This window comes from Pongo pygmaeus, chromosome 2, assembly GCF_028885625.2.
Source record: "Pongo pygmaeus isolate AG05252 chromosome 2, NHGRI_mPonPyg2-v2.0_pri, whole genome shotgun sequence".
Taxonomy (NCBI): Eukaryota; Metazoa; Chordata; class Mammalia; order Primates; family Hominidae; genus Pongo; species Pongo pygmaeus.
In genome coordinates, this window is record NC_085930.1 from 13839116 (window position 1) to 13866640 (window position 27525).

General features: G+C 34.6%; 1 protein-coding gene across 6 annotated transcripts in view; it reads left to right on the forward strand.

Annotated features, from left to right (window-relative positions):
* Positions 1-27525, forward strand: part of GBE1 (1,4-alpha-glucan branching enzyme 1) — a 278483-nt gene that overhangs the window by 84301 nt on the left and 166657 nt on the right. For all 6 annotated transcript variants that reach the window (XR_010125659.1, XR_010125660.1, XR_010125661.1 and 3 more), the window contains exon 3: positions 12727-12842. Coding sequence is in view for 1 of the 6 variants with exons in the window: in XM_054483743.2 (XP_054339718.1) it covers positions 12727-12842 (116 nt within the window). In the remaining 5 variants the exon portion in view is untranslated. The remainder of the gene's footprint in view (positions 1-12726; positions 12843-27525) is intronic.

The window sequence follows — 27525 nt, forward strand, 5'->3', positions numbered from 1 at the left end:
TATATGGAAAATGAAAGAAAATCCCTCCCTCAATTCTTTGTCAGGTTTCTTAAATAATAACATAGGGCATTGGTTACCAAACCTGTGTCTGGATAGCAAAACATTTGGGAGCTATGTAAAAGTTTTAGATCTGTGTTCCTTGTAGGTCTCATTCAGAGTAAAAGATAAGTTCTGACATCATCATCATTAGCTTAGTTTGCTTAAGTTGGTAATCACCTCTGAAGCCACCACTAATTAATCTGGGTTTGAGAAGAGGATACCTATATATGTTTATAGCTTTGAATGTTGTTTAGTTGTTCTACCTTGGCAAAGCCTTGAAATTTTTAATCATTTTTTCTTCATAGAGTCTTCAGCTATCCATCCTGAGTCTTTATTCTACTTATTGACCAAGCTAACTATTCAGCATTAAATTTTTATATATCTCACTATGTGGTCTTTTCCTTTACAGCATCTCCAACAGAACCTGATTTTATTCTAGGGCAAAAGCTCAGGAGAAGTGGATGAATAAAGGCTACCTGACTTTTTAAAAATGTTTTATTTTTTAACAGCCTTATTGAGATATAATTCACATAGCATACAGCTCACCATTTTAAAGTGTACAATTTGATGGTTTTTAGTATAATAAAATAGTTGTGCAACCATTATTACAGTTCATTTTAGAACATTTTCAACACCCCAGAAGAAATGCCATATGCTTTAGCTATCATCCTACCGTTTCCCCAGCACTAGGCAACCACTGATCTACTTTCTGTGTCTATGAATCTGCTGGTGTTCAATATTTCGTATAAATGGTATCATATAGTATGTGTTTTTTTGTGATGTCATTCTTTCACTTAGCATGTGTACAAGGTTCCATGTTGTAGTGTGTATTAGTACTTCATTCCTATTAATGACCAAATAATACTTCATTCTGTTAATATACAACATTTTGTTTATTCATTTATTGGTGATCATTTGGATTGTTTTCACCTTTTGACTATTATGAGTAATTCTACTATGAACATTTATGTTCAAGTTTTTGTGTTGACATGTGTTTTCATTTCAATTGGATATCCAGGTTGGAGTGTAATTGCTGTGTCTAATGGTAACTCTGTCTTTAGCTTTTGAGGAACTCCAGAGTTTTCAAAGGGCCTGCACTGTATTATCTTCCCACCAGTAGTATATAAGCTTTGAAATTTTTCCATATCTTTGCTAACACTTATTATCCATTAGCCATCCTAGTGTGCATGAAGTGGTATCTCATTGTGGTTTTGATTTGTATTTGTATTTTCCTAATGACTAATAATGTTGAATACCCTTTTTTATTACTATTTTTATTTTTATGTATTTATTTATTTATTTTTGAGAAGGAGCCTTGCCCTACCACCCAGGCTGGAGTGCAGTGGTTTGATCATGGCTGGCTGCAGCCTTGACCTTCTGGGCTCAATCAATCCTCCTGCCACAGCCTCCTGAGTAGCTAGGACTACAGGCGTGTGCCACCATGCCCAGCTAATTTGTCATTTTTTGTAGAGATGGGGTCTTGCTGTGTTGCCCAGGGTGGTCTTGAATTCCTGGCCTCAAGCAACCCTCCTGCCTTGGCCTACCAAAGTGTTGGGATTATAGATGTGAGCCACCACACCTAGCCCTTGAACATCCTTTTGTATGCTTATTGTCCATTTGTACATCTTGTTGGTAGAAATGTCTATTCAGATCCTTTGCTCATTTTAAAAATTGGGTTGTCTTTTTTATTCAATTGTTAAGTATTCTTTATGTATTCTAGATTCATGTCCCCTATCAAATATATGATTTGAAAATATTTTCTCCCATTTGGTGGACTGAGTTTTCACTTTCTTGATAGTGTCCTTTGATATGCAAAAATTTTAATTTTGAGGATGTCAGATTATGTTTTTTCATTTGCTGCTTGTACTTTTTGTGTGATATTAAAGAACAGAGATTACAAAGATTGCCGTATGTTTTCTAGTTTTAGTTCCGACATGAGTCATTTTGATTTAGTTTGGTATATGCTTCGAGGCAGGAATCCAAATTTATTCTTTTTTATGTGGAAATCCAGTTGTCCCAGAACTATTGGTTTTAAAGATTATTCTTTCCCTCGTTCAATGGTCTTAGTCATCCTTGTTGAAAACCAGTTGGCCATAGACACATGAGTTTTTATCTGTTACATTGCTAGCTATATTAGAAACCATTATTTTAACTTTATTGGTGTATTTTCATAAGTGGCTATAGGGTTAGGAGGGAGACCTATGTAGGTGCCTTCTTGATTGCTGTAAACCATTGCCATGCTCCCACACCATGGACTGGGTCAGGTGGGATATCTTAAGACAGAAGATTGTGTTTTAGGGTATAGAGGAGAGTTCCTAAACTCAAATACGTGCTGAAACCAAGGAAGTGATGAATCAGTTAAGTTGCAGTTGATAGTGATATGGCATGTAACAGGGAACTAGAGTGTGCTCCCTGTCTAAAAAGAGCCCCCCTACTGGGCCCCAAATGTTTGTTGAAATGGATAGCTAGCTAGCTACTGAAAACGTACTTGAGAGCCGTCCTTGGCCCACAGGATGACTGTTGCTACTTCTGGTTATAGACCATATGGCATTCGCAATTCTCCTACATTTCTTCTCCTTCATGCTTTATCCTTTCTGTGTTCTTTCTAAGCAAATAATGTCTCACTTTCCAGCCGTAACCATTAGTTTTCCTCCAGTTTACTGTTACTGAGAGATTACAAAAGGAAAGGATAGTCAGGTTCAGACCAAAACCATACCCAAGTATCCGAGTGGGTTTGGGCTGTTACAACAAAGTGCCACAGACTGGGTGGCTTCTAAACAACAGACATTTATTTCTTGCAGTTCTGGAGAGTGGAAGCCTGCGATCAGGGTGCCGTCATGATTGGGTTCTGGTGTGAGCCCTCTCTGGCGTTGCAAACTGTTGTCTTCTCACAGTGTATTCTCACATGACCAAGAGACAGAAAGAGAGCTGTCTGGGGTTCCTTTAATACAGGTACTAATCCCATTCATAGGCTTTCCCTCATGGTTTAATTCCCTCTCAAAGTCCCTATCTCCAAATATTACCACATTTGGGGTTAGGATTTTAACATGAATTTGGGAGGCATACAAACTTTCAGTCCATAATACTAGGTAAAAAGAGTTCAATAATGCAAGTCACAGCAAAGATAAATGTCATTATCCTTAGATCCTAAATAATGTTTATTTTTGGTCAATTATAGATGGCATGAATTGTGTGAAATTGGATACATTTTCTTTTTTTTTTTTTTTTTTTTGAGACGGAGTCTCACTCTGTCACCCGGGCTGGAGTGCAGTGGCGCGATCTCGGCTCACTGCAAGCTCCACCTCCCGGGTTCACACCATTCTCCTACCTCAGCCTCCTCAGTAGCTGGGACTACAGGCGCCCGCCACCACGCCCGGCTAATTTTGTTTTTGTATTTTTAGTAGAGACGGGGTTTCACCATGTTAGCTAGGATGGTCTCGATCTCCTCATCTCATGATCCACCCGCCTCGGCCTCCCAAAGCGCTGAGTTTACGGGCATGAACCACTGCGCCCAGCCGAAATTGGGTAACAGTTCAAACTCACTTGTCATGGTAGTATTTAATATACTGTTAGCTTGCAGCGGGTCAAGTAAACTGAAAATAAATGGAGAATTTGAATGAAACGAAATTACATATTTTCAAGAATCTGTGGAATGTCTACAAAGATAGATTATACACTGGAGCACTTTTTGGAACTGGGTTCCATGTGGTGGGCTCTGAGAGGGAGGGTAAGAAATGAGAATGCGTGGCCAGATAGAGGCATTTTAGCCAGATCAGCTCTGTTTTTATATGCTTTGCATAGTTTTAATGTTGGAGTTCTCCATAAAATCTATTTTGAGATAATTGAATGGTTTCTACTCCTGCATGTAAATAGGTTGGTAAATAAGTAAATAGTTTGATTGCTCCTGTATTGAGCTACAAAGTAAGCCTCCTGACGAACTTCATTTCAATAAAACTAGAAATTAATGAAAAAATCTTAAGGAAAATATAATACCCACCATACAGTTTTTCACAAGCAACAATAGTATTGGAGAGAATAATCAGTTACAATTATAGTCTGTTTTGAAAAGAAATGAAAACTGTATCGAAAGCTATTGGTTACAGCTAGAACAATAATGAAAGATTCTGCATCTGATCCACAGAACACAGGAAATTATTTGAGTGCCTATTTTCCAAATTATCCCAAGGACTATACATAACTAATACGATTCTAGATGCACTGAAGGGAAGTTAATTTATTGCATACAATGGATTCTTAACACATTAGGGTTTAATTCTCTTAGTGAACCCTGATTGATCAAGGCAGGTATGCCCCGTTATTAAGATGATAATTCCCAGAGTTGATGAGGTTATGGGTAGTTGAACATCCTCATATCCGGCTGATTGGAGTATGAATGGAAACTACCAGAAAGTAGTTTGTTAATCTGCATTCAGAACCATAAATGTATTAAACCTTATGCCCTGTGCTTTATAATATCACTTTTTATAATTGATAGCAAGAAAAGAGATTTGGACACCTATTTGTGCACAGAGACCTCATAACATTCATTTTTAAGTTTTTATTACAGAAATATTTTACTCTGTAGAATAATAGAGGTAAGGTTCTATGTTCTTTTCACCCAGCTTTGACACTTATCAATATTTAGCTTGTGTTGTTTCATCTATTCCCTTGCCTGATGTACATTAGTTGTTTTGCTTTTCATAATTTAAACCGAACTTCAGGCAATGTACAATTTCGTCATTAATACTTCTTTGTGCAATTCCTACTATCAGTAGATGTTTTTGGTAACATAATAACTCTTATCATCCTTAATAAAATTATCAATACTTTCTTTATATTCAGTCGAGTCAGATTGCCTGATATGCTACTATTGATATGCAATTACATTCATTTATTTCAGCATATTTATATTTTAAGGGCTTTTCTTATTTTTTCTTCTTTTTAACTTATTAAGTTTTCCCATTTTATGAATTATTTACATGGTTTTGTAGTCAAAATATAATGAGTACAATCCTGGAAGACTACTAATCTGTGCATTTTCTTCTCATATTCAGAATAATTTCTATGCATTCTTTGCTGTATTCTGTGCTTTTGGAAATCATAAACAAGAATATTTATCAATCCCTTTCTTACATAAGAAGAATCATGGTATAAATACTGCTTCTTGATGAAACATTGTTAATTTCATTTAAAATTACAAGCAATGATGTATATCCATTTATCGTCGCCTTTGTTACATAGAAAGTACCATAATGTAAATACTATTTTAGAAATAAAGAAACATACTTTTATTTAAAATCACAGTTTTTTGATAATAAAACTATTTTCTCCCATAAATACCTTAAATAACAATTTAGTAAGTGAAGCTCTAGATCTTAGTCATATGCTGCATGACATTTTGGTCAATGAGGGACTGCGTATACAAAGGTGGTCCCATAGGATTATAATACTTTACTTTGACTTCACCTTTTTAATGTTTAGATAGTCAGATATTCACCATTGTGACACTGCTGCTTACAGTATTCATTACAATAACATGTCATGCAGGTTTGTAGTCTAGGAACAATAAGCTATACCATATAGCCAAGGTGTGTAGTAGGCTATGCCATGTAGGCTGGCATAAGTATATTCTATAATGTTTACACCATAATGATATTACCTATTGACACATTTCTCAGAATGTATCCCCATTGTTAAGTAATGAACAAATGACTGTATTTGATATATTTTCTAATTTCCAGAAAGCTAGATATACATGATTGAGCACTATGTTTCTTTAAATAATGAGTTATTAGTATTCCATTGGTTCTGAATTTAGTGGCACTCTGATATGCTTTAGAGACTGTTCTTGAAAACCACACCTAAGCTAAACTAATATGTATTAAGAGTAGTTTCCCCAAGGTAATAGTGATAGGGAGGGGAAGTGTCTTACTAAGGTCCTTCCTGGGGTACTAGCTGCCAGTAGAAGTGGAAGAAGGGTGATTCCTTTGCACCCAACTGAGAGGAGGAAGACTTATCTGGAGGGGAGGACAGAAAATCAAACAGCACAGGAAAGGACTACTGTCTGTCACCCCTCAGACACTGAGTGCTTCTCTCATAATCCTGGGTAAGAACAATGCCATAGGAAGTTCCAGCTCTATACTCGATGACAAGATTCTTCCTTGATACAAGCAAAGTAGCCAAACTTCAATCTTTATAAGCCTTTGCATTATAATTTCTTATACATTCTGCATGATACAAAGTAATTAAATGACATCATATGGTGAGGAAGGATGTTTCCTAGCTCCAAAGTGGTGATATTCCAGATATTTAACAACTGTTTTGACCCGAGGATATCCTTTCAGATGGGATGGGATTGATATCTGCCATATGGGCTAGTACTGACTTTATATTAGCCTTTGTATATTAGCCTCGCCTATTGCATTTGCCAGGCATCTTGCCTCACTGCTTGTCTGGGTGTGGCAGGGATTGGCCCAAGTGCAAACCAAACTCTTTAGCACATTGGAATCTTCCTGAAAAATGGAAGGCCCTACATACTAAATTGGAACCTTTTCAGCCATGTAGAAGGAAAATTTATATTAAACTCAAAAACGCTGCAGAAATGAAGTGGCTAAGTGCTGATGAAGAGTAGTACTCCACTGTGAATCAAAGAGTTTGGGAACGTTTGAAGGAGGCTGACATTTGAGAATTTTATGTGAGGATTAGTACATTTGAAAAGGAAAGGTTGTTGGGTATGAGATAAACATAGAGTTTGTGTGCCTGATACAGTGACCTTAGTTAATGTTTGATCACCTTTGCCGAATGTGTGTTTGCAGTTCATATTAAACTGTGCATCACACTGTTTCTTTTCCATATCTCGATTTAAATTTTGTCAGCTTGTTTTGAGTCTGTGGACAAATAGAATCTTATGCCTTATCAGATATGATGAATTTAAACCTGTTAATAAAATACCTGTTAAAATATTTGCTTTAGAAATATATCAGGTTTTCCACCATGGCACATGTATACCTATGTAACAAACCTGCACATTCTGCACATGTATCCCAGAACTTCAGTGAAATAAAAAAGAAAATAAAGAAAAATACAGAAGGCCAAAAAAAATTAATTATTGTAAATTAGCTCTGTAAGACCTTCTTTAGTAAGAGATGTTCAAATACTATGTTTATATACATTATATTTTTATTTTAAGAGTAATTAGTACATATTAATTGCCAAGTGATTCCTAGAAATATTTTATTTTAATTTTTAATTAAAATCTACCTTTATTTCAGACTTAAGACTGCAAATTAAAATACGCTGGACTCCAAGAATGCCACTTAGTCACAATGTAAACAAAAACATTAATATGCCACTCCAAAAGTTTCTATCAAGAGAAACTAGACAAGCATAAGAGTATCAGAACCCTTTCTACATTCTTGGAGGTTCCTAAATGTTGCTCCAAGATTATACAGCTGACCTGTGAACACTGTGGGGGCTAGGCGTGCCTACTCCCCACATACTCAAAAGTTAGAGTATAAATTTTGACTCCCCCAAAACGTAACTACTAATATGCTGCTGTTGACAAGAAGCCTTACCAATAACATACAGTTGATTAGCACTTATTTTATACATTATATGTATTATATACTGTGTTCTTACAACTAAGTAAGCTAGAGAAAAGAAAATGTTATTAAGAAAATCATAAGAAACAGAAAATATATTTACTATTCATTAAATGAAAGGGGATCGTCATAAAGATCTTTATATTTGTTTACATTTATCTCAATTGTAAATAGTGCCTGTATGGTCTTTATTTGTATACCTAAGTTTTAATAAATTTTAACATTTTATCATTAAAACAGAGAACTGTATCAGGTTTTCTTTACATGATAAACATCAAATGTTTTAGCAGATATCATAATAAAATAATCTATGCATATAGGAAACATGTTCTTAAAATTTCGCCAAAACTGAAATAATAAGCACACATTGTTTTGGGGTACGTAACTTTGAGGCTAGCAATATCTAGGTTATGGTAGATAATGAAGAGTAGACAGGAATATGAGTTAATATTGTTAACATTTAAAAGGTTTAATATCACTTTTCTATGGGAAAAATAAACCTTTAAATTTTTATTCATTTTGTTATCAGTTGCTTATACTTTTTAACCAAGCAATGTTTTGGTGTGAATATCATAGAGAATATTATCTGTAGACACTAATAATAGTATATTCAATAATGGTTTTAATGCATGTTGTCTTCTCATGTTCTGATTATCATTTCTATTCCCTCACATTAATACATTTAAATTCCTTGATCTCTGAGATTGCGTGTTTAATCTGATTCTCACTGGTCATCCTTCCTGGGCTTTACAACCCCAGTCAATCCTGAATCTTAAATCCTATATTTCATGTGATTAACACTTGCCTCAAAGGATTATTTATGACATTTTTGATTTCAGAAGTCCCTTTACCTATTGATATATTATTTGATAGCCTTTTAGTTTAACTTCATCTAGAAAATTTTAGTTTAACTTCATCTAGAAAATTACTGTTAAGTAGAGAACACGCGAACACATCAATTTAACCAGGGCAGTTGTTTCTAAAGTGTAGTCCCTAGGCCACTGGCATCAACATCACCTATGACCTTTTTAGAAATGCAAATTATTAGGCCTCACCAAAGATCTTTATAAAAAACTCTAGGACTGGGACCCAGCAATCTGTATTTAACAAATTCATGTGATTCTCACGTGAACTATAGTTTGAGAACCCACTGACCTAGATAGAGACCTTTCTAGTTCTATGTGTAGTTCTATGCTTAGTAGAGAAGCAAATGATTGTCACACATGATGAAGAGTCATGTTTATTTCCATCCTCAAGTCTGCATAGCAATGGAAACTCTTCGCATTACATAATTAATTCTCTCTCGTGTACTCAGCATAAGTTGTGTAGGATTAAATGAAAAAAAGTTTGAGTAACCTGATTTTTTTATAAATATGTCTTTAGATAGGCTCTGATATGGCTTGGTACTATTTATTATTATTAATATTATTACTTTATTTTCAATTATATTCTGTAGTAGAGTCACATGACTTATTTTGCAAGACATGCATTTCCCTAAAATGTGTCTACCAGCTTATATTATTTTGTCTTCTGTGTTTTTCTAAGTCAAATTTTACTTAAAATCAATTGTCAGTATTTTTATACCAATAATTTGAAGTTGAATTTTATGTATTTATTTTTAACTGCGTGCTTCCATGATTGGTTCCTGCAATTACACCTGGATACACCTTAATGATAGTTCCTTCTTTCTTAGCTAAGTGTTTAATGTTAAGTTTATAAGCACAGATCCAAATCCAATGATTTTCCTGATTATTCTGTTTCTGGATATTAAGATATGTGTATTCTGTGGAGTAAAGCTGTTTTTATTAGATATTTTGAGAAACTCATATAAGGCAGGAACTGGTTTTATTGGAAAAAATCCTTTGTGTGATGTAGTGTGGTAGAAGTGGATATTTTGGTTGGTGCGCATGTTTTTAACGGAAAGAAGAAACACTAATAAAAGAATGAGAAAGAGGAGAATTTAGGGTTTAGCAATGATTGGAGAAAGAGATGGAAAAACTGATGGTGGGGTAGCTGAAGAAGGATCTGTTTGGAGAGAAAACTGACTAATGGAAAAGTCTTAAATAGTTTTGTACGTATATGCTTGCAGACTTTCTTCTTTCTCTCCCATACGAAATCTTTAGTATGCTCTACATAGTTTATGATGGCTAATGTACTGGATTTTTTTGGGTGGGGGTAAATATTGTGAAGATTTTCTAAGTCTTGCTTTAAAGATTTGTGTTTGGCAAGAAAAGAGTACCTGCAGTGAAAGCCAACACCTGAGTTCCCAAGAGGAAAGGGGCATTACTAAAATGAAACTCTTGAAAAAGCAAAGAAAAAAAGTTTTTTACAGTGTATAATTACAGGTAATCAGCATGTGCTTTGGAGTTTTATATAATTAAACTATTATAAAACAAAAATGGAATGTAGTGAAAGTATTTTTCTTTACCAAATATTAATACTTTGCTTATTTAAATAGTCTTGAAACAATAGTTGATACCAAGCTAAAGAACTAGCTCATCGATTTCCAAAAACTGATAATTGGAAACCATTTTCACAGTGCTGAAAACAGCTCTTACAAATAAATCTGCATATCTAAATTTCATATATCATTGAAGTTTCACTTTCAAAATATCCAAATCTTTTAGTAAATTTTTTAGTGGATACACCATTGTATATTTTCTCATTTATATTTGTCTATTATAACTCAATTTAACCTTTTCTTTATGAGATATGACTAATTTGGAACACTAAATTTGGTTTGGCATTGAACAGGGCCTGCATTAAACATGGAGTACATATTTAATGAATGAATGAACTAATGAACTGTACCCTTTATTTTCAGTTCTACCTAACCGGGAAAAGATCTGCTGCTTGTCTTAAGTGATTAGCTAAAAAGAAATGCAGGAATGATATAGTGTTCTAGTACCTAGATTTTTATATTCCAAGCTTTTATTATTATTTTTTTCTCTAATTATGGACTAAACTCTTTGTTTCGGTAATGGAATGTCACAGCATGTATAGGTGAGATGTATTTGAGGTTTTTAGGTGAAGAGGAGTATAGCAGCACCAAACTTGTAGAGCTGCCCTTGAAGATAAACTGCTGTTAGACATTTTCAGGTTGTCTTCATGGTGGAGAACAGGTAACTGTTTAGAAGAACCTTTATTTAAATCTTATTTCTTACTCCTGTTTTACCCCCAGTATTCAGCCTGGCTGAGAGAGAAGAGTGAAATGTGTAATGGAAGAAAAAATGGCATAAAATGAGTTTCCTGATTATTCCTTTATTACGTCCTTAGTTGAGAATGTAATGTCTTAGCGACACAGTATATGCCACAAGGCTGCTTGATTTTTTTTTATGCCATGAGATATTTTAGGCATAAACAAATAGCAAATAGTGTAATAAACATCTATGTGTATACAACTCACTTTAACAAAAAATAATACAGATATTATTGAAGCTTCTTGTGTTCCCTTTCTTCTACCCATAGGGAATCACCATAGAATTTGGTATTTCATATTCCTATTTCTGATTTAATATTTTTACTACATACATATGTATCAATAAGTTTCATATAATGTTTCGATAGTTCTTGATCTTGATATAAATGCTATTCTTCTGTACTCTTTTAAAATTAACTTTTGTGTGTGGAATATTTGCATATGTTGGTACTATAATCCATTCATTTTATACCATTGTATAGCATCCAGTTGTTTAATTATACTACAACGTTTTACCCATATTGTGGCTGTTGAAATTTTGATAGCTTCCAGTTTTTTGGCTATGACAAAAGATTCTTCAGGGAATAATCTTTTGGGCTATGGGGTTAAGATATCTTCAATTTTGCATCACATATGATACCAAGTTGTTTTTACCAATGATACCCTCAGCAGCAATGTTTTATATCGTTGCTGACTAGATGATATTTTTAAACTTTTAATTTTTGCCAGTGTCCTGAGTGCGAAATGATATCTTATTGTTGTTTTAATTTGTGATTGTTTGATTAAACAGTGAGCTTGAGTATCATTACATGTTTATTGGCCTTTCAAGTGTCCTCTCCTGAATATATTTTTTGTCAATTTTTCTCTTGGTTTGTTTTCTTTGTCTCATTGACTTACAATGTTCTTCATGTATTATGGATGCCCTCTCTCTTTTGGTATATTCATTACAAATGTATTCTCCCAATTTATAGCTTGTCTTGTCAGTCTATCGATTCATCTATTTATGGTGACAAGTTTATAGTTTTAATGGTCGGAATTATCAGTCTTAAAGTTTTATAGTTTTAAAAATATTTTACTTAAAGAACCTTTTATACTCCAATATTGTAAATATATTTGTCTGTATTTTCTTCTAAGCATTTTATGGTTCTGCCTATCATGTATAAGTATTAATCCATGTTCAAATGATTTGGGGACATATTAGTTGGTGGAGATCTATTTTATTTTATTTTCATAAGGATAACCAATTGTTCCAGCACCACTTTTTAAATAGTGTGTCCTTTACTCACTGGTTTTTAATGTCTCCCTTATGATAAGTTCGGTGTGTGTGAGTCTGCTCTTGTTTGTTTTACTTTCTTCCATGTCTGCATTCCACCTTTTCTTTACTTCCTATACTTTATATAACCTTCTACCTTTCTTGCTTAAGGCATTTCTTTAGATTTTATGTCAGCTCTGTCACACTCTTATGAAATTCAGTAAATGTTATATGATTTTAATGGTTTTTCATTATTTTTCTACCATGGCATGTACATTTCTGTTTGTTCATAATATGTCTCTTTGTTGATGGCGTTTTCTAAAGAAAGGATCCATCATTTTTTTTTGCATTCTGTTTATTGACAGAAGTATTAGAGTTGAAACCACAACTGAAAATGTTATAGTCTTAATTTAATTATAAAATGCAAAAGCACACTTTAAAATGCATTTTTTATAAATAAATTAAGAATAACCTGCCTTTTCTAAACTACCAGTATTTTGACTAACACTTTAGAAAATGATTTTTTTAGACAATTTGATTTTTTATGCAAGTAAAGCAGTATTTTGTTTTTCTTGAAATTCATTAACTATTAGTCCTATCATGCTGTTGTTAACTGATCTTCTTTATTTTTTTAGATGGTTGGAATCCATTTTCGTACCCGTATAAAAAACTGGACTATGGAAAATGGGAGCTGTATATCCCACCAAAGCAGAATAAATCTGTACTCGTGCCTCATGGATCCAAATTAAAGGTACTTTCCTCCCTCCTATTTTTTCTTGAACTTATCATTTTCTTTTTATCTTGTTTGCCAAGTTTCATTTAAACTATTAGAATGTACAACTGATGCATGATAATTGTGGGAGAAACAGTCTAAATGTACAAATAGAGGAAAATTTAGGAGAAGGTCTTGATGAGTTGAATTGGGTTAGATTACAATTGTTTGGCTGGTAAGGAACCAAACTTAGTTGTATTATTATCACAAGTTTGGAAACTTTATATAAGAAATGATATATTAAAAGTGATTTTGAGTAATTGTAAAACTTTAGCTTGGGATACAGAAAGTTTAATGGAAAAATGAAACCTGTCTTCAGAAATCAGCCAACGTAGAGAGGATTTTTATCTGTAAAGAGATCGGATGAAATTGATGTGGGAGGGGATGCTGTGTTGGACGCTCATGCATTTTGGATACTGCTGCTTCTGCTTCTTCCTCTTTCTGGCCTCTGACATGGTGGTGGTGCGGTCTTGTTCATCATATTCTTCTGTGATAAAGCCACCTGAATTAGCCCAGGGGTCTCCCTGTTGGAGGCAGGCTGAGCATCCTCCACACTCCCTCTGCTTTCGTTGACCATGTGGTTTTGCATTCAAGGTCTGCAGAGCAGTTAGAGTCGGCTGCTCTTGTCTCATCAAGGGATGTCTGAAGAATGGGCTCCAAAGTCTGGATTACAGATTTAAGGCATTTGATTACAAGAGAAGCGATCTAAATCTTTTCACACTTACTTGATTTTATTCCATGGTCATATAATTATATAATATTTCCATGTCCCTTGTGTCTTCCTTCCTTAGACATTTACCATAATAAATCCTATGATTGAGTTGTTGTTTTTATTGGTATTTAACAATATTAACTCAGAGTTACTTAAATATATTAAATCAAAATGCACAGTATGTTTATTTTGTAGGTTGTTAAAAATATTTTATAAATAATGAAATTGTAAGTGTATGTAAAATTTAATAATATATTGCCACACATAATAATAGTAAGCAGAGAAGAGTATTTTTTGTAATAAGAAGACTTTTAGCAAGAGATGGCAGTCAAGGTTCTTTTTAATCTATAGTAAAAAAGAGAAAAATACTGATAGTATATGATAAGAGGAATTAAAATTCAATATAAATAGTCCCCTTTCCATGTCAGTATAAGCTCCACAAGAGCATGGCCTTTGCTGTGTTTTGTTTTGTTTTGTTTTTTTTCCTACTCCTGTATACTCTCAATTCTTTGAACAGTGCCTGGCAGAGTAGACACTCAAAAAATATTTATTGAGTGTTAAAGCCATTTGGAGACTCAGTCTTTGAAGAAGTAAATCAAACAATTTGATTCTTTGACAGTTTATAAGGGCTAATTTTATAGAAACTGTGGCACGGCAACTATTACTGTTTTCATTGCTGCTTTAGGTCTTAATGGCTGTTTTTTTAACCTTTATTTTAGGTTCGGAACTTTTTTTGAGAACTGAACTTACTACTTTTTAAAAAGTGTTGCAGAAATTTTTTCTGCCTTTTTCCTTTTTATTTTTTTGAGATAATTGGCAGATTAACTTTACTGAATTTGTACTTGTTACAATCAATTGACTAAGAGAACCAATCTAAATAGCAAACAGCTCCTTGGCACCAGCTGCAGCTGTGAAATCTCTGAACTCCTTGATTGTGTGACCCTCAGATGTTCTAGTTGAAGCACAGGGAAGTTCCCAATCATGGTGGAGCTTCGGTTGCAGGGTTACACTACAGTCTATCACCTCATAAGGTTGATTTTTAGCTGCTGAGTGCTATTTATTCGTATTTTCACTAGTTCAACAAATATGTATTGAATATCTTCTGTGTATCCGGTATTGTAATATGCATAGGGAATCAGAATTTTAAAAATTACCGCCTTTAAGGAAATAATCTAATAAATTAGTTATTTTTAATTTTTATCTGCTCCAACAAGCCTAAGAGCTAGGACACAGTCCACTCAGTAGAATCAGCTTTCTGTGGAAGTAACTATCAAGCTAAGGAGCTAGGTGTGTGGAAGAGGCGCGATGGGCTGTTTCAAGTTTTTAAATTTGAAAAACAGATTTTCCTTCTTTTGGTGGAGAATCACTATAGTAAACATAACTAAATAGACATAAAGCTCCTTTCCCTCTCAAAGAGAGCTCTGTATGATTATATTATTAAACACTCATTATCTCATTACTAGACCCAGCATCATCTATTAAAAGATAAGAATAAACAGCTCATCGATTTTTTTTGCTTTGTTAGCCAAAGCAGGAGGCATGAAAAATACCAACATAAGCAGCTACCACTTACTGAATGTTTCCCATTAACAGCTAACTAATTTAGATATATTTTGTCATTGACTCATTATAAGAACTCAATACAGTAAGTACTTTTATTACGGGCTCACCCTACATTCTGCTTTGCTTGAGCAGTACCAGTGTATACTTGTTATCTTAATTATTATTATTTTTGATTAATATAGCTTTATTTTCATTTTTTATTTTGATTTTACTTTAAGTTCTGGGATACACATGAAGAACGTGCAGGTTTGTTACATAGATATACGTGTGCCATGGTGGTTTGCTGCACCTACTGACCCATTCTCTGAGTTCCCTCCCTTCACCCCCACCCCACAACAGGCCCTGGTGTGTGTTGTTCTCCTCCCTGTGTCCGTGTGTTCTCATTGTTCAACTCCCACTTATGAGTGAGAACACGCAGTGTTTGGTTTTCTGTTCCTGTGTTAGTTTGCTGAGAATGATGGCTTCCAGCTTCATCTATGTCCCTGCAAAGGATATGATCTCATTTCTTTTTATGGGTGCATAGTATTACGTGATATATATGTACCACATTGTCTTTATCCACTTTGTCATTGATGGGCATTAGGGTTGGTTCCATGTCTTTGTCATTGTAAATAGTGCTGCAGTAAACATATATGAGCATGTGTCTTTATAGTAGAATGATTTCCCTGATGAACATCAATGCAAAAGTCCTCAATAAAATACGGGCAAACCGAATCCAGCAGCACATCAGAGAAGCTTATCCATCATGATCAAGTTAGCTTCATCCCTGGGATGCAAGGCTGGTTCAACATATGCAAATCAACCAATGTAATCCATCACATAAACAGAACCAAAGACAAAAACCACATGATGATCTCAGTAGATGCAGAAAAGACTTTTGATAAAATTCAACATCCTTCATGTTAAAAACTCTCAATAAAATAAGCATTGACAAACCATACCTGAAAATAATAAGAGCTATTTATGACAAACCCACAACTAATATCGTACTGAATGGGCAAAAGCTAGAAGCATTCCCTTTGAAAACTGATACAAGACAAGGATTCCCTCTCTTACCACTCCTATTCAACATAGTATTAGAACTTCTGGCCAGGGCAGTCAGGCAAGGGAAAGAAATAAAGGGTATTCAAAAAGGAAGAGAGGAAGTCAAATTGTCTCTGTTTGCAGATGACATGATTCTATATTTACAAAACCCCATCATCTCAGCCCCAAAACTCCTTTAGCTGATAAGCAACTTCAGTGGAGTCTCAGGATACAAAATCAATGTGCGAAAATCACAAGCCCTTTACACCAACAATAGACAAGCAGAGAGCCAAATCATGAATGAACTCCCATTCACAATTGCTACAAAGAGAATAAAATACCTAGAAATACAGCTAACAAGGGATGTGAAGGACCTCTTCAACAAGAGCAACAAACCACTGCTCAAGGAAATAAGAGAATTTTAATAATCATTGTAAGAAATGAGTAGCATTCTGTCTCTAGTTCAGAATAATACTAAATTTTAATTTTCAAATAACAATCAGAAGGTACAAATTTTAGTAACTGACATCTCTCATCTCTAAACCTGTTTTTCAGAATCTAAATACTATAAGTCTTTTGTCACATTTTTATTCTACAATTGAGCTCTCTGTGAAGGAGCTGGAACAGCTTTCATTTTATTATTGTAGATCATGATATTTTTTCATAGATTTAACTGTGCTTTTTAGGCAATTAAAATCATAAGGCTAAAATAAACACATAATTTAGAGTTTTTCCCTAAAATTATTTTCTCAATAAGTTCTGTATTTGAGTAGATCATTTATGTATCACATTGATATGTTTGTGGCAGTGGAGTTACGTCTCCCTCTTTTGGAAAGCCAAGGCATGGCATTTTGGTTGAGTTGAAATTGTTCTTTTCAAATTTTCAGTTTACATAGTTTCCTGAACATACAGATTTTAAAATAATATTTTTCTCTGGAATAGATTTTCCTTGGAGATTTTTTACATTAATAAAAAGTTAAACTTTCATACATATATGCACATGTATATTTCTTGAGATGTGTGGACAACAACAGGACATTTGACATGTGTTTCAACCCAGGAAAACTTTTTATTTTGATCTTTGAAATGCCTTTATTTTTAGTTGAAGAGAGTCAGTTTTACTTTTTCTGTAATTGTGCAACATGATTCATAATGCCTGTTTAAAAAATAGGACTTAATTAAAAATATATGGAAAGAAAAATAGCGCTTCTTATAATCATTAATGGCCTGGCCCTCCAGGCTACCATCCACTCTTGATAGATTTTATGGGTATTCTTGCTCATCAGTTTTTAGGCATTTGTAAACTGTCCTTGCCCTTGTCCTCTGCCTTCCTGTATTTATATGCTTTTTATTATCATAAAAATATGATTATACTGTGCCTATTAGTCTTCAGTTTGCTGCACCCCTCCTAACATATCATGCAAATCTCAAAAGGTGCATTATTATGTTAGTTACTTGAAGAATCAAGTCCATACCCATTATTAATAGAGTGATGTCTACAAGGTATAAATTAATATTTATTCTGGCTAAGCATATTAATAGAGTGATGTCTACAAGGTATAAATTAATATTTATTCTGGCTAAGCATTCTACTTTGATATGAATATTATAAAAAGAAATAAAATTTATTAATATACTTATTCTTGATCACTCAAGTCTGTTTCTTATAATAGCTAACATAATTCTATAACAATTGTATGTTTTCTTGAGGTATTAAAATCAGGGCTCCACCTTCATTACCACTGCTTAGAAGAACAAAATGTTCATTTTCTACCCTCCCTGCTTCCTGCATTTGGGTCATAGAAGTGCTCTGAATTTACCCTGTAAATTGTTCAACAATGTTGAGTGTTTTGCTGGATGTGGTTTTTGTTTTTATTGTGTACTCCTTTGTAACTTTGCCTACAGATTATAAAGAAGTGCTTGAGTTTTAAAATTTAAAATTAACCATTAACATATCCCAAGAAGACCACTTGCATGTAATGTAGAAAGAAAATGTTTACAAGAGCTAACAGTAGGTTATTTTAGTTTAACAAGTCTCATGTCTTTTTTTTTTGAGACGGAGTCTCGCTCTGTCGCCCAGGCTGGAGTGCAGTGGTGCGATCTCGGCTCACTGCAAGCTCCGCCTCCCGGGTTCACGCCATTCTCCTGCCTCAGCCTCCCGAGTAGCTGGGACTACAGGTGCCTGCCACCATGCCTGGCTTATTTTTTTGTATTTTTAGTAGAGACGGGGTTTCACCGTGTTAGCCAGGATGGTCTCGATCTCCTGACCTGGTGATCCACCTGCCTCAGCCTCCCAAAGTGCTGGGATTACAAGCGTGAGCCACCGCGCCTGGCCAACAAGTCTCATGTCTAACATCAATCTAGTAATTTTCATTTGTTTAATTTTCATAAATTACTTAAAGAATTTATTTAATCAGCATTTCTAAGAGGTTAAAAACACTACTTCAACCTACAGAAATTAAATGGATGTGTAGTGTAATAATGTATGTGAATATATATGTGTGTATATATAAATGTGTATTACTATTATGAAACACTGTTGCAAACTTCCTTTGAATTAAAAAATTCTCTCAGAATAGGCATTATTTCATATACAAACTAGAATGTAATGAAATAATATAAATTGAAGAATATACAGGTGATGGCTTTTGTTTGTTGCCTTTGTAAATAACAATGCCGTTGACATTTGCATATTTATATTAAACAAGGTTTACTCTATCATTATGCTAAATATAGTTAGTTTGTGATTGCCAATTAATTCTATGTCATTGACTTAAGAAGTCACATTTACAGTCATGTTGAGAGGTTTGAAGTGATAATAATAATGAAATAATAATCTGTAATGTTTTGCACTGGTAATTACAGTGGGTGATTTTTGCAAATGTCTGTTCATGTGAATAGAACTATAAGCAATCTCATGAACACATTGTTCTCAGCTGAGCAGCACCTCTTTCCATTTGATCCTGAGACATGAACTCATTTTAAAATTAATGAGTTATTATATAAAAATAATTTTAACATCTGAAGAAATTTTGTTGGTTTTCTTTTTCTTTTCAAAATGTTGGGGCATTTGAGGCCCAGCTGCTCTCAGGTTTGGACCTATCTGTACTATTTGTCTTCGTAGTGCTGGCAGGTTTTTTTGTTTTTTTTTTTTTTTTTTTGACACATTCAAGTTTTCTCTTTTTGCCATTTAATTTTCCAGGCTCTGCCATTTCCTTACCGTTCTTTAAGCCTTCAATCCAGGTTCTGCCTCCAGCTTTGCTCATGTGAACCCTATTCCACTTCTTCTCTCAAACTTACTTTGATTCCAAACTTTCTGATATTCCAGATGTGTTGTGTTCTTCTGAATGAGGTCCTAGGTTAAGTCAAATTATGTTCTTCTTATTTTTCATAAAGAGTACTGCTTCTCATCTTAGTTGAAATACAGATTCCCCCTCCTCTTCATCCTCTCTGCCCCTAGCATTCCTAGGGATTGCCAACTTCTGTGTCTTTTTGCATGATAACTGTAATAAACTCTGCTTATAAAAAATAAATTTTAAAATTTGAATTTTGAAACCAAATGCACGGAGAAAATTTTTTTTTCCATGCACAGCCCCTTTTTATGATTATTTCTCATGAAAAAGCTGATTCCGAATGTGCACATAATTATGTGTAGGAAGGTACAAATAGAAATTATTAGTGTCATGAACGAATTAATGATGACATTGAAATGGGAAAGGTTCCCTTGTCCCCCTCACAGGGTGCGCGATGGGGGTGTGGCTCACTACTTCAGTGCCCTGCTGTTCAAACCTCTGCGAGAACTCACAGACGGGCAGGCTGTGGGGCTCCAACCCCACGGCAGTGGCTAGGGGTGAATGTTTACAGCTCATGAAGCCCCAACGGGCGTGTGCTACCGTGTGCTTTTAGTTTGCTGTCTATATGCTGCTTGTGTTAACCAACTCAATTAGACCCTCTACCTTGTCACAAGGACAGAGGGTTTTCTGTATCCCGGGTTCTTGCCTTGGTGTACTGGAAGAATAGGATCACATCTGGGGTTGGAGAATGAGTGCAAGATTTTATTGAGTGGAGGTAGCTCTCTGCTGATGGCAGAGCTAGTAGGGAGGTGGTTTTCCCCTGCACTTGGGCCCTTCAGTGGCTCTGGCTCTCCTCAGATTGCCCCGGCCAAACTCTGCCTTGTCCCACCAGTATATGGCCTGCGGACGTGCTGGTGTCTGTTAGGGTGCTCTTCAGCTGGCATGCCCCCTCCACGTCCTCCTGCCCTCCAGCTGCTTACGCTGATGTGGTCCTCTCGATGTCTGGCCACCTGTGTGTCTGCCTGCTGGGGTCTTGGGTTTTTTTTTATGGGCCCATGATGGTTCATGGCAGGCCAGGGTGGTATTGGAAAATGCAACATTTGGGCTGGAAGGCAGGAGTGCTTGTCCTCCCCTAGGTCCATGGGAGTGGAGCCCTAGCCAGGGACCCAGCTTTCTCTACCCAGCACTTTCCTTCCCTCTTCTGTATTATTTAAAGGGACCATACTTTTCCCTTCCTAGCACTTCCGTATCAGCTCGATAGTTATCTTTGAGTTTTCCACTCTTTGTGACTATGTAGATAATGGATTTTATTAGATTAAGCATCACTCTGCGTTCTCAGGCAAAAACGATTGATCCCTGTGTGATCTACGTCATGTACTTGCGTCTTCCTTCCGTTTCTTCTATGAGTTCATTAACCGTGTTGAAATCTAGCTGCCGTTTCTTCTATGAGTTCATTAACCGTGTTGAAATCTAGCTGCCGTTTCTTCTATGAGTTCATTAACCGTGTTGAAATCTAGCTTCCGTTTCTTCTATGAGTTCATTAACCGTGTTGAAATCTAGCTGCAAGGGAGTGAGAAGAATGTGATTTTAAGCTTTCCATGCTCTCTAATACAAAGAATGCAGAAAGGCAGTTTGACTGACTGAAGAGCCAATATCTGCTACAATTTTAAAATAAAAGTTATGTATTCAGAAGAAAAGTATCAAGTTTTAGTAATGGCATTTAAAGTAACATTGATAACTTTCTTTTTTTTTTGACAAAGCTGTTAATGTTTGGCAAAATGATTGATGTGATACATAGTATGGAAATTGGGAAATTTAAAAAATATTGATGGGTTAGAACAACAGGGTAAGATCAGAAGCTTGAGTAAATTTACCAGACTCTTTTATGACAGCATTCCCAAGTATGGTGGAAACTTTTTCATAAATAAATGATGTGAGTTTAAGAACAATCATAGGTATGCTCAGGACCACAGATGGATAAATTTCTGAGCCAGCATGGAAGTCTTCAATGATTTAAGTGAGATTAACTTAACTTTATAAAGATATTTAAATTTTATTATTTGAGAAGAATAAATTAGTAGGAAGGGCCGGGTGCGGTGGCTCACACCTGTAATCCCAGCACTTTGGGAAGCCTAGGTGGGTGGATCACTTGAGGTGAGGAGTTCGAGATCAGCCCGACCAACATAGAGAAACCAGGTCTCTATAAAAATACAAAAATTAGCTGGGCGTGATGGGGCATGCCTGTAATCCCAGCCACTCGGTAGGTTGAGGCAGGAAAATCGCTTGAACCCAGGAGGTGGAGGTTGCAGTGAGCCGAGATTGCACCATTGCACTCCAGCCTGGGCAACAAGGGTCAAACTTCGTCTAAAAAATAAATAAATAAAATTAAAAAAATAAATAAATTAGTAGGAAGATTAGGCAATGAAGGATTAAATATAATTGTAAATTTTTGTTAAAACATAAATACATTTAAAATGCAAAGTAGAGATTGAGACAAATTTTATTGCAAAATATTTATGATTTGCAAAAGTATTATTACCAGGGTTTTAGGAAATATATTCCCTGTAACCTGATGTTTTCTTTCCTTTATGATAATTTATTATTTTTTAAAAATAAACATCTATCATTTTATTACTGGAACACTGGTACTTGTAGCTACTCTGTCTTTTACCTTCTCAGGTCTAGCTTTTATCTCCTAAAGCACTAGATTTCAGGTCACAAAATCTGAATCAAGAACAATTGATAGGATGGTAGCAGTGGTTAGAAATCAGGCTCAGGCATCTTTAAGATATTCTTTAGGAGTTCCTACTGCTTTCAGGGTTGAAAACTGCTGTCAAAGATACATATAAAAGCCTAATATATTCTTACTGAATTAAAGGGGAAAATGTTTGTATTCCAGGCACGACGGAGTTATACAAATCAATCTCAACAAGTGTTTAATGTGACAGGTTGTGGGATACATTTTAGAAAAATAATTATAAAAAGCATTCTTTTTCTCTGTTTATTTAATGCTTGTACAAATGAATCACCATTATCTAAAAAATTATACTGTCCATAAAGTTCTGTTTCCTGATTGATCCCTTAATGTAAACATTGATTCCATAGATACTTTAAATGTATTAGCAAACTTACTTTTCTTGTATCTGTGTACTGTGAAATATGTTGTATTTTATCATCTTTTTTTCTTTCTTCCTTCAATGTGGGCATAGTATATTTTAAATATGATTATAAAGTCTGGAAAATTTTTCTTTAGAAATACTTTTTTTAAAAAATAAAAATGTTTCATGCTTTTTTCTTCTAAATTATGTAGTCATCCGATTTTTTTTTCAAGAGAGCTTTTGTTTGGTATTTGATCTTTCACTGCTGTGCCAGAAAAAGGAAGAAAATTACAGTTTGTGACTGTTTAGGTGGGCATTATTTTTGGTTATGTTTAATAAAAGTATTTGCACTTTGGCCAAGTATACCTTCAAATAATAATGAATAAAGGTATACCTACAGGAAATAACCTTTTTCTCCTGATAAAGTACATACTATACAATCTCATTCATGATTTAAACATTTATGTTTAAGCTGGGTTCTTTTATTGAATATCCCAGTTAAGTTTATGTTAAATGTCAAAATTAATGTTTAACTTTTTTCAATTTAAAGTGTGTGGTTTAGTGTATGTGTGTGTGTTTTTTTTTGCACCTCAGTATGTTCATCTTTATCCATCCTAATATGTCAGTAGCATTACATTTCCCCACGTGACTAGTGCTCAAATTGAAAATTATATGTTCTCATGAACATACAATTTTTTTTAAACAGTCAGCCATAGGTCACTGCGTCTCATCTGATGAATATTCCCCATGCCTCACTCATTGGTCGGGTGAGTAATTCCCAGACCTGTTCTTTATTGACTGAATTATATTCACTAGTTTATTCAGTAGTTTTCTCTACTTTTCCAGAGGGGTTGTCACATTTAGAGATCAAGCTCAAAGTTTGCTGCCTTGTGCTTTTGCTTTATCTACACAAGATGGGGGCATTTATGTTTAAATATTTAGATATATCTGAACAAGGAAGGATGAAAGTAACAGGCTTTATTGTGTAGAATCCTATTATTTACCACTGTTTCTTCCCAACATCACTGTTTCCACCTCCAGTGCCTGAGTCCATTATCCAAAGGTCACTCCAATTCTTGACCATCTTTTATAACTTACTGGAATGCTGTTAAAAAAAATCAATTGACAAGAAATTATCCAAATGCATATCTAGTGCTACTTCTCACTGGTAGTCATTATCTCTTTCCCATAATACAAACTATTTCATCGCTTTCTTATTTCTTGTTGGTTGTATTTACTTTCATCATTGTACATACATATCTATTTCCAGTTCTTTTTCCTCTAATATCACCTATACCTGGCAAAATACAGATTTTTTGTAGAAGAAAGGAGAGAAAAGAATGATAGTGTTCCAACCTGTGAGACCTTAATTTGTAAAGAGTATTTAAAGATTCAAGAGGAATTCATCTCATCATTAACTGTTTATTTAATAGTCATTAACTATATTCTTGGATGTAATAGTCTTAATGTTTATTGAATAGGTAATTGTATGTTTTCTTAAAAGATCCTATAATTTTTAGAATTATGTATTCTGTGTGTAGTCTTCAGAACTTCTCTGGATTTCTTTTAGGGGTTGAGTTATTTCTTTTTTTTCCCTCCATGCTTTATATTTTACTTCATTGCAATGGCACTTAGAATGATTGCTTAGGGGCCGGGTGCGGTGGCTCATACCTGTCATCATAGCACTTTGGGAGGCCAAGGTGGGTGGATCACTAGCTCAGGAGTTCAAGACCAACCTGGCCAATATGGTGAAACCCTGCCTCTACTAAAAACACACAAAAAAATAAAAAAATTAGCCGGGCGTGGTGGCATGCACCTGTAGTCCCAGCTACTTGGGAGGCTGAGACAGAAGAATCCCTTGAACCTGGGAGGCGGAGGTTGCAGTGAGGCAAGATCATGCCACTGCACTCCAGCCTGGGTGACAGAGTGAGACTGTCTAAAAAAAAAATAAAAAAAAAATAAAAAAAGAATGATTGCTTAGGAATCATATTTTTTTCTTCAAATGATTGAATTTATCACCACATAGACTTTTGTAATTATACTTAATAAAATATTTTTAAAAGAACTTCAACTCATCCTATGATAGTGCTTTCCCTATCCTATCACTTCTGAAAATACTTCTTAGATTTTTTTTATTGGCTTTATACCAGATTATAACTCTGTTTACTTAATAGAATTCTAACCTTCACTGCACATGGATGAGTCTCTTTGAAGCACACTCTTTCAGTAATGAAAACTCACTGATTTTTTCTCCTTTTCATAGTCTTTTTCTTTTATTACGATATTGATCTTTCAATATCTTTGATGTTTAAATCCCATATTTTTGTATCATGTGTAATTCATTTGTTTTCTAGTCTAAGACACCTAATCAATCTTTACATGATTACAACATCTCAGCATTGTTCCTTTTCTTTTCACTTAGGAGTGGTTATTCTCACTTGTTCAGGGATATCGTTTTCAATGCCTGCTTCCTAAATCTCAAATAATCCCTTTGGACTTTGTCTTTTTGTAGTGACCTCAGTTTGTAAGGTTTTTGTTCAGGTAATGTACTTGAAATGAAGCAAACACTCTATCAGTCCTGCTTAGTTGTTTCTTTATTTCTTTAAAGATTTGCCTCAGTAGAAAAACAGAGAAAGAAAAACATATTACAATTGTAATACTCCTTAACTAGGCTAGAAGATAGGGGAACTAGGGTATAAACCTTGGGGGATAATACTCCTTTTTACAGGTGCGGAAGCTTCTGTCTCTCTAAATCGTTCTAAGTCAGGACCTGGTTTTAGAAGTGACTACTGACCTTTATTTACTTTCACAATATTCTGCAGTTTCTTCTTTCTCATGTGTAAGTATTACAGAAATGAGATTGTAATATATTTATAATTCTCTAATTGGTGTTGTCAGGGACAAAGAAGCTATGTGTATTATACCTCAAAAATAGTCTTTTGTTTTTTGTTCTATACATTGGTGTCTGTTATCCCAAAGTTTTGTATAAACTGATCTGACACTCATTTGTATCACATTACAGATTTATTTTTCATAGCTAATATACTCAGTCTTTTCCTTTAATGAAGTTTTAAAATTATGATTTGTAAGTATTTATTTTTGTTAGAGAAACCCTTTATCCTATTCAAGCTGTTGCTATGGATTCAACCTTGGAAAGGTTTCTTGTTTTTTATTAAAGAAAAAAAATACATTATGATGGCATGTTTTAAAATAAGAAATCTAAAATAATGGTAGCTAGTGAAATTTGATCTATAGGTTATTGCTTTAGAAGTTCAACTAATTTCTATCCTTTTTTAGTTAAGCTACTAGCCAGGATATCTTCTTTTCTCCTGTATAGTGTCCAGTCTTGCATAATATAAGAGCTCAGGGGCTTAATCTAATCATTTAATCTCTCTCTATCCACCTCTCTCAATTCCTGAACATTGTAGATGTAAAGAGCCTCACAAGGATGATTTTATATGCATATGTCTTGTATAAGTTTATTTGATTAATTGAAAACTATGAACTAAATTATGAGGCAAAGAAAGAGATTTCTAAAATATATGAACTTTAGTATCCAGATAAAATTAACAGAAAATTAAAATAATTTCAAGAAAACAGTTATGTTTATTTGGTACCCATAGCAGGCTTAATTAAATAATATATAATGTCATTTATAGCCTAAATATTACCCTAATTTATATAATCTTACTGATTAACTATGTACAGTTTTAGAAAAATTCACCCAGGAAGTGGTCTTTTATATATCAAGGTCTATTTAATTTTAGTGATCTCTTTATTTTAATTCCCCATTAATAGAAATATAAACTCAAAGTTCACAATGAACTAGCAGTTACGATGAAGAGTGTTTCTGATTTTCATCTTCCTAATTAGGAAATTCAGAATGCAATTTTTTCAATAGGTATTTTTTTTGGTTCACTGATTATCTGTTTACTTAAATAGTTTCATCTCTGTTTAATGAAGCAAATATGTCAGGTATTGGGTAGAAAAAAATATTCCCTTTGCTTTTCCATATGGTAAATTTAGAGCCTTCATTTACATCATGTATGCAGTGATTGTTTTTGTCTAATCTTTGAAAATACTTACGTGGGAAGAAGGCTAGGTATAAAAACTGTGTATTACAAATTTACTGGTTTTTTTTTTTTTTTTTTTTTTTTTTTGAGACGGCTGGAGTGCAGTGGCGTGATCTCGGCTCACTGCAGCCTCCGCCTGCCAGGTTAAGCAATTCTCCTGTTTCAGCCTCCCGAGTAGCTGGAACTACAGGCACCTGCTACCACGCCTGGCTAATTTTTGTATTTTTACTAGAGACGGGGTTTCTCCATATGGATCAGGCTGGTCTCGAACTCCTGACCTCAGGTGATCCACCTGCCTTGACCTCCCAAATTGCTTTGATTACAAGCGTGAGCCACACACCCGGACACAAATTCACATTTTTAAAAGCTCTTCTCTCAAGTCTGGAACTCAGCAATGTTTATTTTGAAGGAGTTTGCTTTACCTGGGAATCGTCAAGGAGACTTACCTTGTTTAGTGAAGTTCACTGTAATGTATTAGTACATATTTGTCTACTTTTTGGGAGTAGGAAATGAACACAAGACAAATGTATTATTTAGACTACTCATGAAGATAACTTATATCTTTTAACTCTTTCCAGTACTGACAAATTTCAACTAAGTTTATTTCCATTTTATTCATAGAAAAATTATTGTTTCCAAATTTTCCCTTATTGACTGTATTAGTTTCCTAAGGCTGCTGCGTAAATATGTTGGCTTTAAACAATGTAAATGTATTCTCTCATAGCTTTGAAGTCCAGAAGTTAAAAATCAGTATCACCAGGCTGAAATCAAGTTGTTGTCAGGGCCATAGTCCCTCTGGAGGTTCTAGGGGAGAATGTGTTCCATGACATTTTCAGCTTCTGGAAGTGGCTGGCATTCCTTCACTAGTATCCTCGTCACTCCACTCTCTCCCTCCTGGGT